The 13,734-nt window shown below is 35.7% G+C and overlaps 1 protein-coding gene across 2 annotated transcripts in view; it reads right to left on the bottom strand.

Annotated features, from left to right (window-relative positions):
- The window catches only part of LOC134350430 (apoptosis-stimulating of p53 protein 2-like), a 107,938-nt gene that overhangs the window by 37,564 nt on the left and 56,640 nt on the right, over window positions 1-13,734 (bottom strand). For both annotated transcript variants that reach the window (XM_063055616.1, XM_063055617.1), the window contains 3 exons: window positions 12,219-12,390; window positions 1,779-1,960; window positions 704-868 (listed from right to left, as the gene is read on the bottom strand). In XM_063055616.1, the coding sequence (XP_062911686.1) occupies window positions 704-868; window positions 1,779-1,960; window positions 12,219-12,390 (519 nt within the window). The remainder of the gene's footprint in view (window positions 1-703; window positions 869-1,778; window positions 1,961-12,218; window positions 12,391-13,734) is intronic.

The following is a 13,734-nucleotide window of genomic DNA, read 5'->3' as shown; positions in this document are numbered from 1 at the left end:
AAGCCATAATTTCTGAATTTGATGTTTGATACAGCATAAAACTTCTATATTATAATATTAATTTGTAATATGCAAATAGCTTTCTTTGCATGCAAAACACCCAGTAGATTCGTTTCTGCTCTACCTTCTGAGTGAAGATACAGAGGCTTGAAGGACTTGTAATCCAGCTTTAAGAACAGCTTCTTCCCTATTGCTACCAGATTCCTGAACCAATCACCTCTTTCACACCCTTTCCCTGATGGTGCAATCATATTGTCATACTCTTAGTTCCACTTTTCTCTGATATTCTGGTATTGTCACTTTAGGATGTTTGTTTCAATGTTTCAGACTGCACTGCAATGCTTGTTCTATTCTGCTGTTTTTTGTACTTATTGTCATATTTATTATTTTATTTTTATTATAATTTATTATGTTTACTCCATGAGCTTCAGGAGAACAAGGAATTTCATTGCATCCAAATGTATATGACAATTAACTAATCAATGCACATTAAAAATTTAAAAAGAAAATCAATGTTTGCCGAGCAAGGAGGTAAAGGGAAAACAAAGAGTGGCTAGAGGGTTCTGAAGCAAAATTCAAAGCAGAATTCAGAGTATATCAAGATTACCTAAAGAAAAAGCAGCAAAATCTACAAAGCAATTTGTATTTAACCATATTCAATTGAAAAACGCAAATTATTTTTTTTTAGGTAGTCCAAACTTACTGGAACATTCTCTTTTTGTTGTAAAGCAGCCTTCTTTTTCCACAGACGGTCACGCAGATCCCCAATACGTCTGTCCATTGACGCAACTTCAGAGTTACGCTTGTTTAGGGTCTCTCTTTGATGCTGAAGCTTCGCATTCTGCTCCTGGTTCAATTTGTTCCTCAACTAGTTCACAAAACAAAAAAACAATTCTTTTCTTTAGTAAATATTCTACAGTATTATGAAGTTGGAAAATTATCACGTAGAATTCCAATTAATTTTTCCACTGTCTACAAAAGTAAACTAGAATAAATTTGTTGCTACAGTTAGCGTAAATGATGGAATTTCAGTATTTCTGCCCTTCTCTGGAATTTCTAACTGTTCAATATAGGGATAAACCAGATGATTCTTTGAGGCTGTACATCTGAAAAGTCCAGACCAAAAGCAATATTGAGGTCGTCAAGGCTGAAGATGAATGGGCAATAATAACAAAAGATTAGAAGAAATAGAAGAGGTGAGGGGAGGGATGAATAGGAAGGCAGTGGTCTTTTGCCAGCTACCTTCTACCTTATAGTTTCCCAGTGAGGCGGGGGGGGGGGTCGGGGGGAGAAACAATTTTACTCATTCATCAACTTAAAGCTTAAAGCTGTTGGGCTTTTCCAGTAATTCCAACTTCAAAACTAGCTGTGGCAAGTGAGATGCCAGCTTTCTGACTAATGGCCACAAATCTCCAGTCATTTGGGTAGCAACAGAGCAATAAAGGAAAGGAATTAATAAATAGACTTTAAGCACTATCAGTTAACAATCCAGAGACTGGCCTTGGAAAAATTAAAATGAATCAGATCTGGTAAATCAGATAAGATCAAAACAGCTAAAGATAGGAAAAAAATTTACTGACAAAGGAAAATCTCCAGAGAGATGGGTTAATAGTCAAATAGAAAACTGACCTAATTTGTCTCTGGCATCAGGCAATGTTAATTACAGGGTCAGTCCCTGAAGCTGATACCTATTGTTCAATCATCCTTATTGTACACAGTCATCATACTGTATGTTAAGATAATGCCACCTATGGGTATGATCCTTCACAATACATTACCTGTAGTTCTTTATACAGCCTATCAAGCTCAGCCACAGCAGACTGGTTGTCATGATAACCATCAATCTTTCCGCTTTTCAACATATCCAGTTGCCTGGTTAGCTCTTCCACCTTTGCAATAGCAATTACCAATTCTCTCTGCTTTTGTTGGAAGAGACTGTTCATCTGTTCAATCTCCTCAACTGAAACAATAAAAATTCAGGCATTTAGCACGCAAAATCATCATTTTTCAGGGCAAAATGAAAGAACTCGCACCAAATTTCTCCCAAAATGCAAATTAAACTGAATAAAGCTTGCAAATATATCTAATTTGAATACTGAAAGCCAATTGGCTTCACTATCAAAACAATCAAAATAAACAGTGCCCACCTTGATGAGGTCATAATGAAGTATGATAATAAAGTGAATTCAACCAGTTATTTTGGGTGATGGAGAAGAAGAAATAAGTGGCATAGCTACCAATGCAAATCAGAATGTTCAGTGTGGGAGAGACAGAGAAAGAGCGAAGAGGGAGGAAAAGCTGAGAATAATGACAAATGTGGTGAGACAGGGAGAAAAGGTAGGAAGGATAGGAGAGGATCAGAGCAAGGACTGAAGAGGCATTGGGAAGGAAGAGCTTGGCTGGGAGGTTAAATGTATAATTAGAGATGAGTGAGATTCCTGTCTAAATAAGATCACCTCTCATTCTCCTCCAAAGAAGATACGGTTCAACCATTTAGAATCCATGAAGAACCATCCCTATTAGATTGATGGATTACAAGTGTTGACACAGACTTGATACACCATATGGTTTTCTTCTATATTAAGCTATAAGACTTTAAGACGTAGGAGCAGAGTTAGGCTAATCGGCCCATTAAGTCTCCTCCACCATTTCATCATGGCTGATCCATTTCCTTCTCAGCCCCATTCTCCTGCCTTCTCTCCATAACATTTCATGTCCTGATTAATCAAGAACCTATCAACCTCCGCCTTAAATACACCCAATGACTTGGCTGCACTGCTACCTGTGATAATGAATTCCAGAGATTCACCACCCTCTGGCTAACGATATTCCTCCTCATCTCTGTTGTAAATGGACGTCCTCTATTTTGAGGCCGTGTTCTCTGGTCCTAGACTCCCCAACCAGAGGAAACATTTGCTCCACTATCTCCCCTCTATCTAGGTTTTTCAACATTCAGTAGGGTTTCATTGAGATCTGCAGCCCCATTCTTTTAAATTCCAGTGAAAATCGGCGGGAGGAGAGAGTGCAGCGCGCCGTGTGCGCAGCCCTCTGGTGAAAAATGATATCGTGGAGTTCCGCCTGCAGCTCAATGGAGTAACACATAAATTCTGTGCCTGCCTTTAACTCCTCCTTTTCCCCAGTCAAAACCTTGAATTATTCAACTTTTATTTTCTGGATCTTGGAGGGAAATAGCGGTTATTATGTCGTATCCTTTAAGAAGTGGAAAACAGTCTTTTGAACCCAGCAATGGAAAGGGAAAAACTCCAAAAGAAAAATCAGAAGATATGCCTGTCTGGGCTGAGTGTTTGGAACGTATGTTAATGCATTTCAGTAACAAAATGGATAACAACACTTCTGAGTTGAAGTCGTTCCGACAGAGTTTACAGACTATTGAGGAAAATATTCTTTCCTTGAATACTGAGTTTAAAGAATCGAAACGTCAGATTGCAGATATTTCAACCCGATTGGAACAGGCTCAACGCAAAATTGTCGATTTAGAGGCAAAGTCTCGGCGAAACAACATTCGTATTTTTAGGTCTTCCAGAAGGCTCAGAAACTGGGGATTTATTGCATTATTTTGCTAATCTGTTTCAATCTCTGTTCCCGGATATTCTATCTCAGCCTCCCGATATTGAAAGAGCTCACAGAATTTTCACTGTGTCAGGTAAAACTCGACCAATTTTGGTCAACTTTCTTCGCTTTAAAGTTAAAGACCAAATCATAAAATGTGCAAGAAAACAAAGTTTTTAAATTTAACGGTTCCGAGATCCATTTTTATGAAGATTATCCACAAGAAGTTATGCAACAACGGATCAAATTCATACCGGTCATGAAAATTGCTTACGAGAAAACTGTTTCCATCCTTGAGATATCCAGCGAGACTAAAGCTTTTTCCTAAAGATTCTATCCCTCATGTCTTCTTGGATCCCCAAGCGGCATTGGATTTTGTCAATTCTATTGTGGAATCGTCTGATGTATGAAAGATATTAGAGTCTCTGAATAATTCTCCGAAAGAAAACAGGTTTTGAAGACTTCGGCATGCTGAAGATATCTTTTGTTCGATGGATTACTTAAAGAAGAGGTGGTCTTCTTGGTTTGATTAAAGAATGGCTTTTTTTTTGAAGACTGTTTAGTACACGGACTGAATTAATACAGCGGATAGATTGTGAACTGGTTTCATTATCTGTTTCTATTTTTCTTTATTAATTAAGCGATAGGCTGCTTGCAGCTTATATAGATTTTTTTTATTTTATGGAGTGTTTAGTAATAAATAATTAGCTTTAATTCTTTTGTTAAATAAGGTAGTAAGTTAAAGAATAATGGTGCTGCTTTTCTCTCTTTACAGATTAAACTGTTTGGGTTAATAGTATTGTTTTGGCATCCTTGGAGACTGTCATTGCATACCCTTAGCTTATTTTCATTGATTAAGTATAAACATTTTTTTCTTTGCTGGGCTTTTTTATCTTAAGATTACGTATTTTCTTTGTAAGGGGAGGGGGGAATTTGGAGAAAAAACTTTTAATCATTATTTAAACTGAGCGGCACGCGGAACTCCGTTCTTATGTCTCTTTTCTTGGGGATGCGTTCCAGCTTTTTCTTTCTTTCGCCAGATTTTCTTCCTTGGGGTTGGTGGGATGTTTGGGGGTATTTTTGTATTTTGGGGTTTATTGTGGGATTTTTTTTTCTCACACACTTTTTGTATTTTTTCCCCATTATGGAGTTCCGGAGCATGTGCGTTTTCTATTTGGTTATATTCATCACCGCCATCTTTGATTAGCCCACGATGGTATGCATGTATTGTCGTGTTCAGAATAATATTCAACGGTACTTAAACAGATGAACATTATTAGTTGGAATGTACGTGGCTGGAATCACCCTATTAAGCGAAGGAAGACACTTAAAGTTATTAATCGATTCCAGCCCGATATAATTTTTGCTCAAGAAACGCATATCAGATCGGGCGATCAAAAAAGATTTTTTAAAACATGGAAGGGCCTTCAATACCATGCTACTTGTCAAAATAAAACAAAGGGAGTATCTATTTTTATTAAATCTAATATTTTATTTATTCAAGAAGACATTGTTTCAGATAATAATGGTAGATTTTTAATTATTAAAGTAACTATTTGTAATAGAAAAATTGTCCTGGTTAATCTATACGGACCTAATGTAGATGATCCTTCTTTTTTTAAAAATGTATTTGGTTTATTACCAGGCTTAAATGAATATATGCTGCTGATGGGAGGTGACTTCAACTGTTGCTTCAACCCTTTGATTAACAAAAGTTCAACCAATCAGCAGCCTCGGAGTTGTTCAGCAACACTCATTAATTCCTTTTTAACTGATTATGGTTTCATAGAAATCTGGAGAAATTTACATCCTAATGACAGAGATTATTCTTTTTATTCACATGTTCCTAATAAATATTTGAGAATTGATTATTTTATAGCTGATTTCCAATTTTTGTCCAAAGTCCAGAAATGTGAATATGATGCTATTGCAGTCTCGGATCATGCGCCTTTAAGTTTAACTTTTGAGTTAAATGATGTTAGTAACTTGCCTTGGTGCTTTCCAGAAAATTTATTACAAAGTTCGGACTTTGTTAAATTTTTTTAGAGATTCAGATAAAAGATTTCTTTCTTTTTAATAATACGGGAGATGTTTCAAAATTGATTATGTGGGATACACTCAAAGCATATTTGTGAGGTCAGATAATATCTTATTTGGCTAAAATCAAGAAACAGACAAAAATAGAATTAGATAGAATTTCCAAACTAATTAAAGATCTAGATAATACTTATGCTCCTAATGTTGATTTATTTAAACAAAGGGTCGAACTTCAATCACAATATAATTTACTATTAACTTATCCTATTGAAAGAAATTTGCTTAAATTAAAAAGTCAATTTTATACATTTGGAGATAAAAGTAACAAGCTATTAGTATCTCAACTTAAAGCAGTTAGAACTAAAGGACAAATTTTAAAAATTCGTAAGAGAGACGGTAGTTTAGCTTGTAATTATGAAGATATTAATAAAATTTTTCAAGACTATTACAGTGAACTCTATAAATCTCAGTTTCCAGCTGACCCTTCTAATATGTAACACACATCAAAGTTGCTGGTGAACACAGCAGGCCAGGCAGCATCTCTAGGAAGAGGTACAGTCGACGTTTTAGGCCGAGACCCCTTCGTCAGGACTAACTGAAGGAAGAGTTAGTAAGAGATTTCTAATATGTATGCCTTTTCACAAAAGACTTACTTTCCTAGAATAATCTGTTGAAGATCAGCAAATTCTTGATGCTCCTCTTACCGAAAGAGAAATTCAGAAAGCTATTCTCTCAATGCAATCTGGTAAAGATCCTGGATTGGATGGTTTTACTGTAGGATTTTATAAAAAATTTGAACATTTGCTTACTCCTTATATGCTGGAAATGCTTAAAGATTCTTTTCTGTTAGGAGAGTTACCTTCCACATTTTATGAAGCTTCTATTTCTTTAATCCTTAAGAAAGATAAAGATCCTATTGATTGTGCTTCATATAGACCTATTTCATTATTAAATTCTTTCAAAAATAATGGCTAATCGGATGGAGAATATACTAGCTAAAACTATTTCTCAGGATCAAATGGGTTTTATAAAAGGCCGTTATTCTTTTTCTACTACTCGGAGATTGTTAATTATTATATACTCATCCCTCTCTAAGACTCCCCGATGTGTTGTTTCTCTAGATGCTGAAAAGGCATTTGATAGAGTTGAATGGAAATATCTATTTAAGGTTTTAGAGAAATTTGGCTTTGGTACTAATTTTAATAAATGGATCAAATTGATACATAAAAGCTCTATTGCCACTGTTATCACTAATAATTATAGATCCCCCTTTTTCCAACTTTCTCGGGGTACGAGACAAGGATGTCTGTTAAGCCCTCTGTTATTTAACTTGATGTTGGAACCCCTGGCTATTGCACTTCGTGAAGCTAAAAATATTCAAGGAATTTCTATAAATGGGACTATTCATAAGATCTCCCTTTATGCGGATGATCTTTTGGTTTATATTTCAAATCCCGAAGAATCTATTCCTAGCTTATTGAAATTATTAAATGAATTTGGATTGTTTTCAAGATATAAATTAAACCTGTATAAAAGTGAATTATTTCCTTTAAATGATTCCACTTCTATATATGATAACATTCCTCTAAAAGTTATGGATTCTTTTAAATATTTAGGTATTACCATTACTAAAAATTATGGAGACCTCTATAGAACTAATTTAGTTCCCTTAGTGGATTTTATGAAGCAATTTTTTTCTAGATGGAATCCACTTACACTTTCGTTGGTAGGTCGAATTCACCCGGTTAAAATGATGATTTTACCAAAATTTTTATATGTATTTCAAAACATTCCTGTTTTTCTAACTACGAAGTTTTTTGATCAAGTTGACTCTATTATTTCATCTTATGTTTGGAATAATAAAAGACCAAGAATTGGAAAATGTCATTTACAAAAGTTAAAAAAGGATGGAGGTCTTACTTTGCCTAATTTAAGAATGTACTATTGGGCGGTTAATATACGTTATGCATGTTCTTGGTTATATTGGACCGATAAAAAGGAACGACCATCTTGGGTTGATTTGGAATTGAAAACTGTGAAACAATTTCATTTAACTTCGTTATTAGGAGCTCCTTTACCTGTACAATTAGCCAAAATTTCTATTTTAAATATAAATCCTATGATTAATCAATCATTACAAATTTGGTATCAGTTTCATAAGTTTTTTAATCTTAAAAAATTTAACCTTCTTAGTTTAATTTATCGAAACTGTTTATTTAAACCTTAATTTAATGATCCTACCTTTTCTCTTTGGAGGAATAAAGGAATTTTTTCCTTTATGGACTTGTTTCAAGAAGGTCGACTGATGTCCCTTGAGAAATTAGTAACTAAATACTCTCTCTCATATTCACATTTTTGCAATATCTACAGGTCAGACATTTTTTTACAAGAATATTTAAGTAGTTTTCCATATATACAAGATTCTGACCTGTTAGATATTATTTTAAAAATGAACCCTTTAGTGAAAGGTTTTATTGGGAAAATTTATAATTTACTATTACAACAGGACAATTATCCTTTACTTAAGATTAAGCAAGATTGGGAAAGAGAGCTTAATATGACCTTGATAACAGAGGATTGGTTGCGAATTTTGAAGCTAGTCAACTCTTCTTCAATTTGTGCCAGTCATTCTCTAATTCAATTTAAAATTGTACATCGTTATTATTTGATGAAGGAGAGATTGTCTAAAATATTTCCTAATGTAAATAGTCAGTGTGATAGATGCAAAACTGAGATAGCTACATTGACACATATGTTTTGGTCGTGTTCTGTATTGAAACAATTTTGGAAATCTATTTTTTCTACAATCTCTAAAGCTTTAAAGAATCAATTTACAACCTAATAAATTGACAGTTTTGTTTGGTATAATTCCTCAACATATTCACAGTGTTTCTATATCTGACCAATATGTAATTGCATTTGTCACATTATTGGCTAGAAGGGCTATTTTGTTAAAATGGAAAGATGTCTCTGCTCCCACTTTGATACAATGGTTCTCTCAGGTGATGTTATGTCTTCATTTGGAAAAAATTAGAAGTCAAACTTTTGATCCTAATTTCGACTTTGAGAAAAAGTGGGGTTCTTTTGCCTGTTATTATCATTTGACTTGAGTTAATTAAGATGGTCCTTTTCTGATGCTTGGTTATATGAATTTGGTTGGCGGTTTGATGTCTTTTTTTAAATGGAAGCTTGTATGGCGCATAGCTCCGGGTTTGTGCTCCAAATGGTTTCTTTTTCCCCCTTTTTTTTTAAATTATCAGGGGTTTTCTCTGTTTTAGTTAGTAGGGGTTCTTTTTTTCTTTCTTTCCTTTTTTTCCATAAAAAAAAGCTTTAATACTTTGTTTTTTGATTATTATTGGTATACTGTTCAGCCTGGTTGATAGTTTAACCTTTACTCTACATATGGATATGTTATCTTGATTATTTTGATGTATTTTTCTCTGCTGTTGATTTTCAATAATAATTAATAAAAAGATTTAAAATGAAAAATGATTTTGTATCTGTTAAATAGGGGCTGTGGGCAATTCCGATTTGATGGAGACAGACGTGAAAGCACAGAGGAACATCTGGAGAAATTTCTGAAACGCCCGTTCGCTGCTGTCGTGAATCTTCCGGAGGGAAGGCCTCAAAATCCCCAGCTTTGCCTGCTATTGGCGACCGAGATTGAGGTCGAATCGCTCAGATAGAGATGGTGCTCGGTACTCGGTGTCAGAGAGCTGATCGGAGACTCGAAGTTTTCAGACGACTCAGTCGGACTGTGGTTGGGCATGGCAGGGAGAGTTTTTCTTCCTTCTCCCGTCTGCGTGAGATGTGGGACATTTGAGAGACTTTGAACTTTTTACTGTGCTCATAGACTGTTCTTCATCAAGTTATGGTATTGTTGCACTGTTGTAACTATAGGTTTTGTCTGTTTTTTCAGTCTTGGTCTGTCCTGTGTTTTGTGATATCACACCGGAGGAAATATTGTATCATTTCTTAATTCATGCATTACTAAATGACAATAAAAGAGGACTGCATGTCTTCATAATCTAAAAAGACCCAGAGCCATCAATCAGTCCACATATGATAAGCCTTTCATTGTCGGAATCATTCTTGTAAATCTCTTCTGAACCATCTTCAATATTTGTACACCCTTTCTTAAATATGGGGCCCAAAACTGCTCGCAATATTCCAAGTGAGGCCTTACCAGTGCCTTATAAAGCCTCAACACTACATGCTTGCTGTTATATTCTGGCCCTCTCAACATGAATGCTAACATTACACTTGCCTTTCTCACCACTGACTCAACCTGCAAAATAATCTTTCGTGAATCCTGCAAAGGGACTCCTTTGCAATATAGATTTTTGGATTTTCTCTCCAGTTTATAAAAACAGTCTATGCTTTTAATCCTTCTACCAAAGTGCATGACCATACACTTCCTGACACTATATTCCATCTGCCACTTCTCTTAACCCCATTCTCCTAATCTGTCTAAATCCTCTGCAGCCCTCCTCCTTCTGCAACACTTCCTGCCCCTCCACCCACCTTCATATTGTCCACAAACTTGGCCACAAATTACCAATGCCTCCACAATCTCTTCAGTTTCCTCTTTCATAATCCTGGGATGTATTTAATCTGGTTCATATGACTAATTTACCTTCAGACCTTTCAGTTTCTCAAGTACCTTCTCCCTAACAGCAACTGCATTCACACCTGAACTCTTCAACTTCCGAGAATTCTGCTGAAGTCTTCCACAGTGAAGACTGATGCAAAATACTTATTCAGTTCGTCTGCCATTTCCTTGTCCCCCATTACCACCTCTCCAGTGTCATTTTCCTGCAGTCCAATATCTACTCTCTCCTCTTTTTCACTCTTTATATATCCGAAAAAATGTTTGGTATCCTTTATTATTGGCTAGCTTACCTTCACATTTCATCATTTCCCTTCTTATGCCAGTTTTAACTTCCCAATTCGTCAACTTGCCACTAATTTTTGCTCTCTTAATAGCCCTTTCTTTTCCTTTTATGTTGGCTTTGACTTCCTTTGTCAGCCATCATTGTGTCATCCTGCCTTTAGAATACTACTTCTTCATTGGGATGTATATATCCTGCACTTTTTAAGTTGCTCCCAGAAACTCCAGCCATTACTGTTCTACCAGCATTCCTGTTAGTGTCTCCTGACAATCAACTTTGGCCAGCTCTTCTCCAAGGCCTCTGTAATTCCTTTCACTCCACTGTAATACTGATACATCTGACTTTAGCTTCTCCCTGTCAAATTGCAGGATGAACTGTTTCATAACATGATCACTGTCTCCTAAGGGTTCCTTTTCAATTTTGTCACCCTTTCATACTACAAATAATCCCACTGACTTCAATACTATAAGGAAATGTGAGAGACAGTAGTGAATATGGTGACTTGGATTACATAAAGTTATAGGTTTATTAAAAACAGTGAAATAACAAAGACAGTGACTAGGGTTGAACAGTGCTGGAGCACATCCTGGAAATGTTCCACAGGTAACATTCTGCCTTTGAGAATATTAGAAGTGCAGTGAGGAGGTGGGTGCAATGCTTAAAAGAATATGTGTTATAGACTTGCAATGAGTAACAGATTTAATTAAGTTATTTAATTCAGAGCATTAAACTTTGAACAGATGAAAATGTTGATTCATTGAACAACATTATACTCATCAACAACAAATTACATTGAAATAGCACCTTGATTATGCAGGAACTCAATAGGATAATGTGATTCACAGAAGAATATATTAGAACAGGTGACCATAAGCTTGGCAAAAGAGGTAGCTTTGTAAGCAATATGTTAGAGGGAAAAAAAATGAAATTGAGAAGTTCCACTATTATCTATCCAATTGTTTTTGAAGCCCAGCTGTGGCTTCTCTTCCAGTTACTGCTTTGTTACCTCAAGTGTCACCAAGAGCCTATCCTTGATCTTTTGTATTTCTCGTATGCATACTGTGCCCCAATGACATACTGCAAAATGAGTCAACTTATTTACATATCCATCTCTACCATCTTCTTATATTTCTACATTGTCTCCAAACTGCCATCCAGGAGTGGGAAGTGGAATATTTTTTCACCTGAACATTGGAGAGGTTTGTGCATTGGTTTTGATCAATATCAGAAGCCTGGGCCCCGAAACTAAAGCTCCAGATTCTTCTGTCTGTGAACTGTGTGAAACTGAAACAACATTTTCGCAATATCAATGTCATGTGGAATCTAAACTGACCTTGAGGCTCTCAAGTCACCTGACAACAATGATGCTCATATTAAGCTATGTGATAACCATTTTCGCAACATCACCAGAATCAATGTCTTATCTCACGTGGAACCCCTTATACTTTTTGATATAACTACTTTAATACACTTCAGATTAGCCTTCCTTGCTCCACCATTTGCACATTGAAAATCAAATGAAAGGGATTTGAAAGTAGATAGTCAAAAATTATTCATTCTTTGGGAAAGATATCCAACTCTTCTGTTCTATCCCATGTTCCATTCTTCCATGTCTGTGCCCATCGGCAAACAGCTGAAGAGTAAGCATCATTTCAGTTTTACAATTCACATTCTCGAGTGCAAGTCCCTCCAGTAGTGCTTTTGACAGATATGACTCACCCAGTCTCCCATTGCTTAGTCGTTTTTGTTCCACCTGTCCTTTAAGTGTCCGTACATTCTTCAATTTGGCCTCTTGACTTTCTGCGATCTCGCGAAGCTTTTTCAGCTTCTCCTGTTCTGCTAACTGTTGGTCACGATGGTCCTGCTGCTTCAAGTATCTCAGATGCTGCTCCTAAACATTTGTATGAAAAGAACGTAAATATCAGATTTATAATGCTCATATGCAAAAAGAAAACATTATGAAATGTAGAGTTAAACCTCCGTTAACAGTTTAATTTCACATTTCCAGCACATGCTATATTTCTTCCTTTTGTAATAAAATAAATCTTCGCTGCACTATTTCTAAGCCAAGTACTTCTTTTCTTAAGCAAGATAACCGTACACCTACTCTACTTGCCACATCTCAAAAAATTCTTATCAGATGTGTCAAAACTTAGCTTCTTCATCAGGGAGGGAAAAAAAACCTAATTACATCAGTCAGCCAATCTTATGTCACAAAAACGAGAAAACCTGCAGATGTTGGAAATCCAAAGCAACTCAAAATGGTGAAGCAACCTATGGAAAAGAGTAAACAGTTGACATTTCGGGAAAATGTTGACTGTTTACTGAAATGTCAACTGTTTACTCTTGTCTATAGATGATGCCTGACCTGCTGAGTTCCTCCAGCATTTTGTGCATGTTACAGCCAATCTTACGTGTTCAATTTCCCTCTTTTCTCCCCCCAAATTATTCCAGGAAATGACAAACAGTTTATTGCTGTATAAAACAGAAACAATTAATTTAAAAAAAAACTTCTTCTTTGCCTTTTTAGAAAAAAGCTTCTAGGTCCAGTATTAATTAAATACAATGTCATTCAATGAAGCCAAGTCATAGGTTGATTAACTAGTCCACATTAAACTGGCTAGCCTATTTGTAGGGTCTTTATATATTTATTAGGAAAGGTATTAAATGACTAGAATTGCGACGTCTGCCAACTATAAAAATCAAGAGAGGGGCAGGTCAAACCAATTACCATGCCAAAGTAGTATTTTTCACCATCACGTGACCCTGTTACCACATAGTATCAATCAGCAATAGAATTATACAAGAGTCAGTATCTTTAGGAAAGGAGAAAATTGACATGATTAAAGAAACATAAAATAGTAACATATCTTCAATTTATAATGATAGATCTTGGTTATGTGCTGCATTCATTTCCCAGTACAAAATGCATTCAAAGCAAAACACAAAAGCAAGAGGAACTAATAACCGGAGAGGTGCTGCTCTCACTGCTAAACTTGTGTGGATTCTTCCGAGGTTAACAAAAACTCAATTTTTATTTCCAGTAAACTTGTTGGACTCCTCTCCCAAGTGTTCCCCTCAGTCGCTTCCCAAGACTTTATACAGCTACCTAACTAGTGTAAGATAACTTCAAAACTGAGTCCTACTTTGTAGATGAGAGGCTGAAACAATTTATGTTTGAAGGTTACACTGGACAATAATATTTTTCCAGAATTGTTGCTTCCTCAAAGTTTTT

The sequence above is a fragment of the Mobula hypostoma genome, chromosome 8 (assembly GCF_963921235.1).
Source record: "Mobula hypostoma chromosome 8, sMobHyp1.1, whole genome shotgun sequence".
In the NCBI taxonomy this organism is placed as follows: Eukaryota; Metazoa; Chordata; class Chondrichthyes; order Myliobatiformes; family Myliobatidae; genus Mobula; species Mobula hypostoma.
Note: the sequence above shows the minus strand (reverse complement) of the source record. Positions and strands in the feature narration are given on the sequence as shown.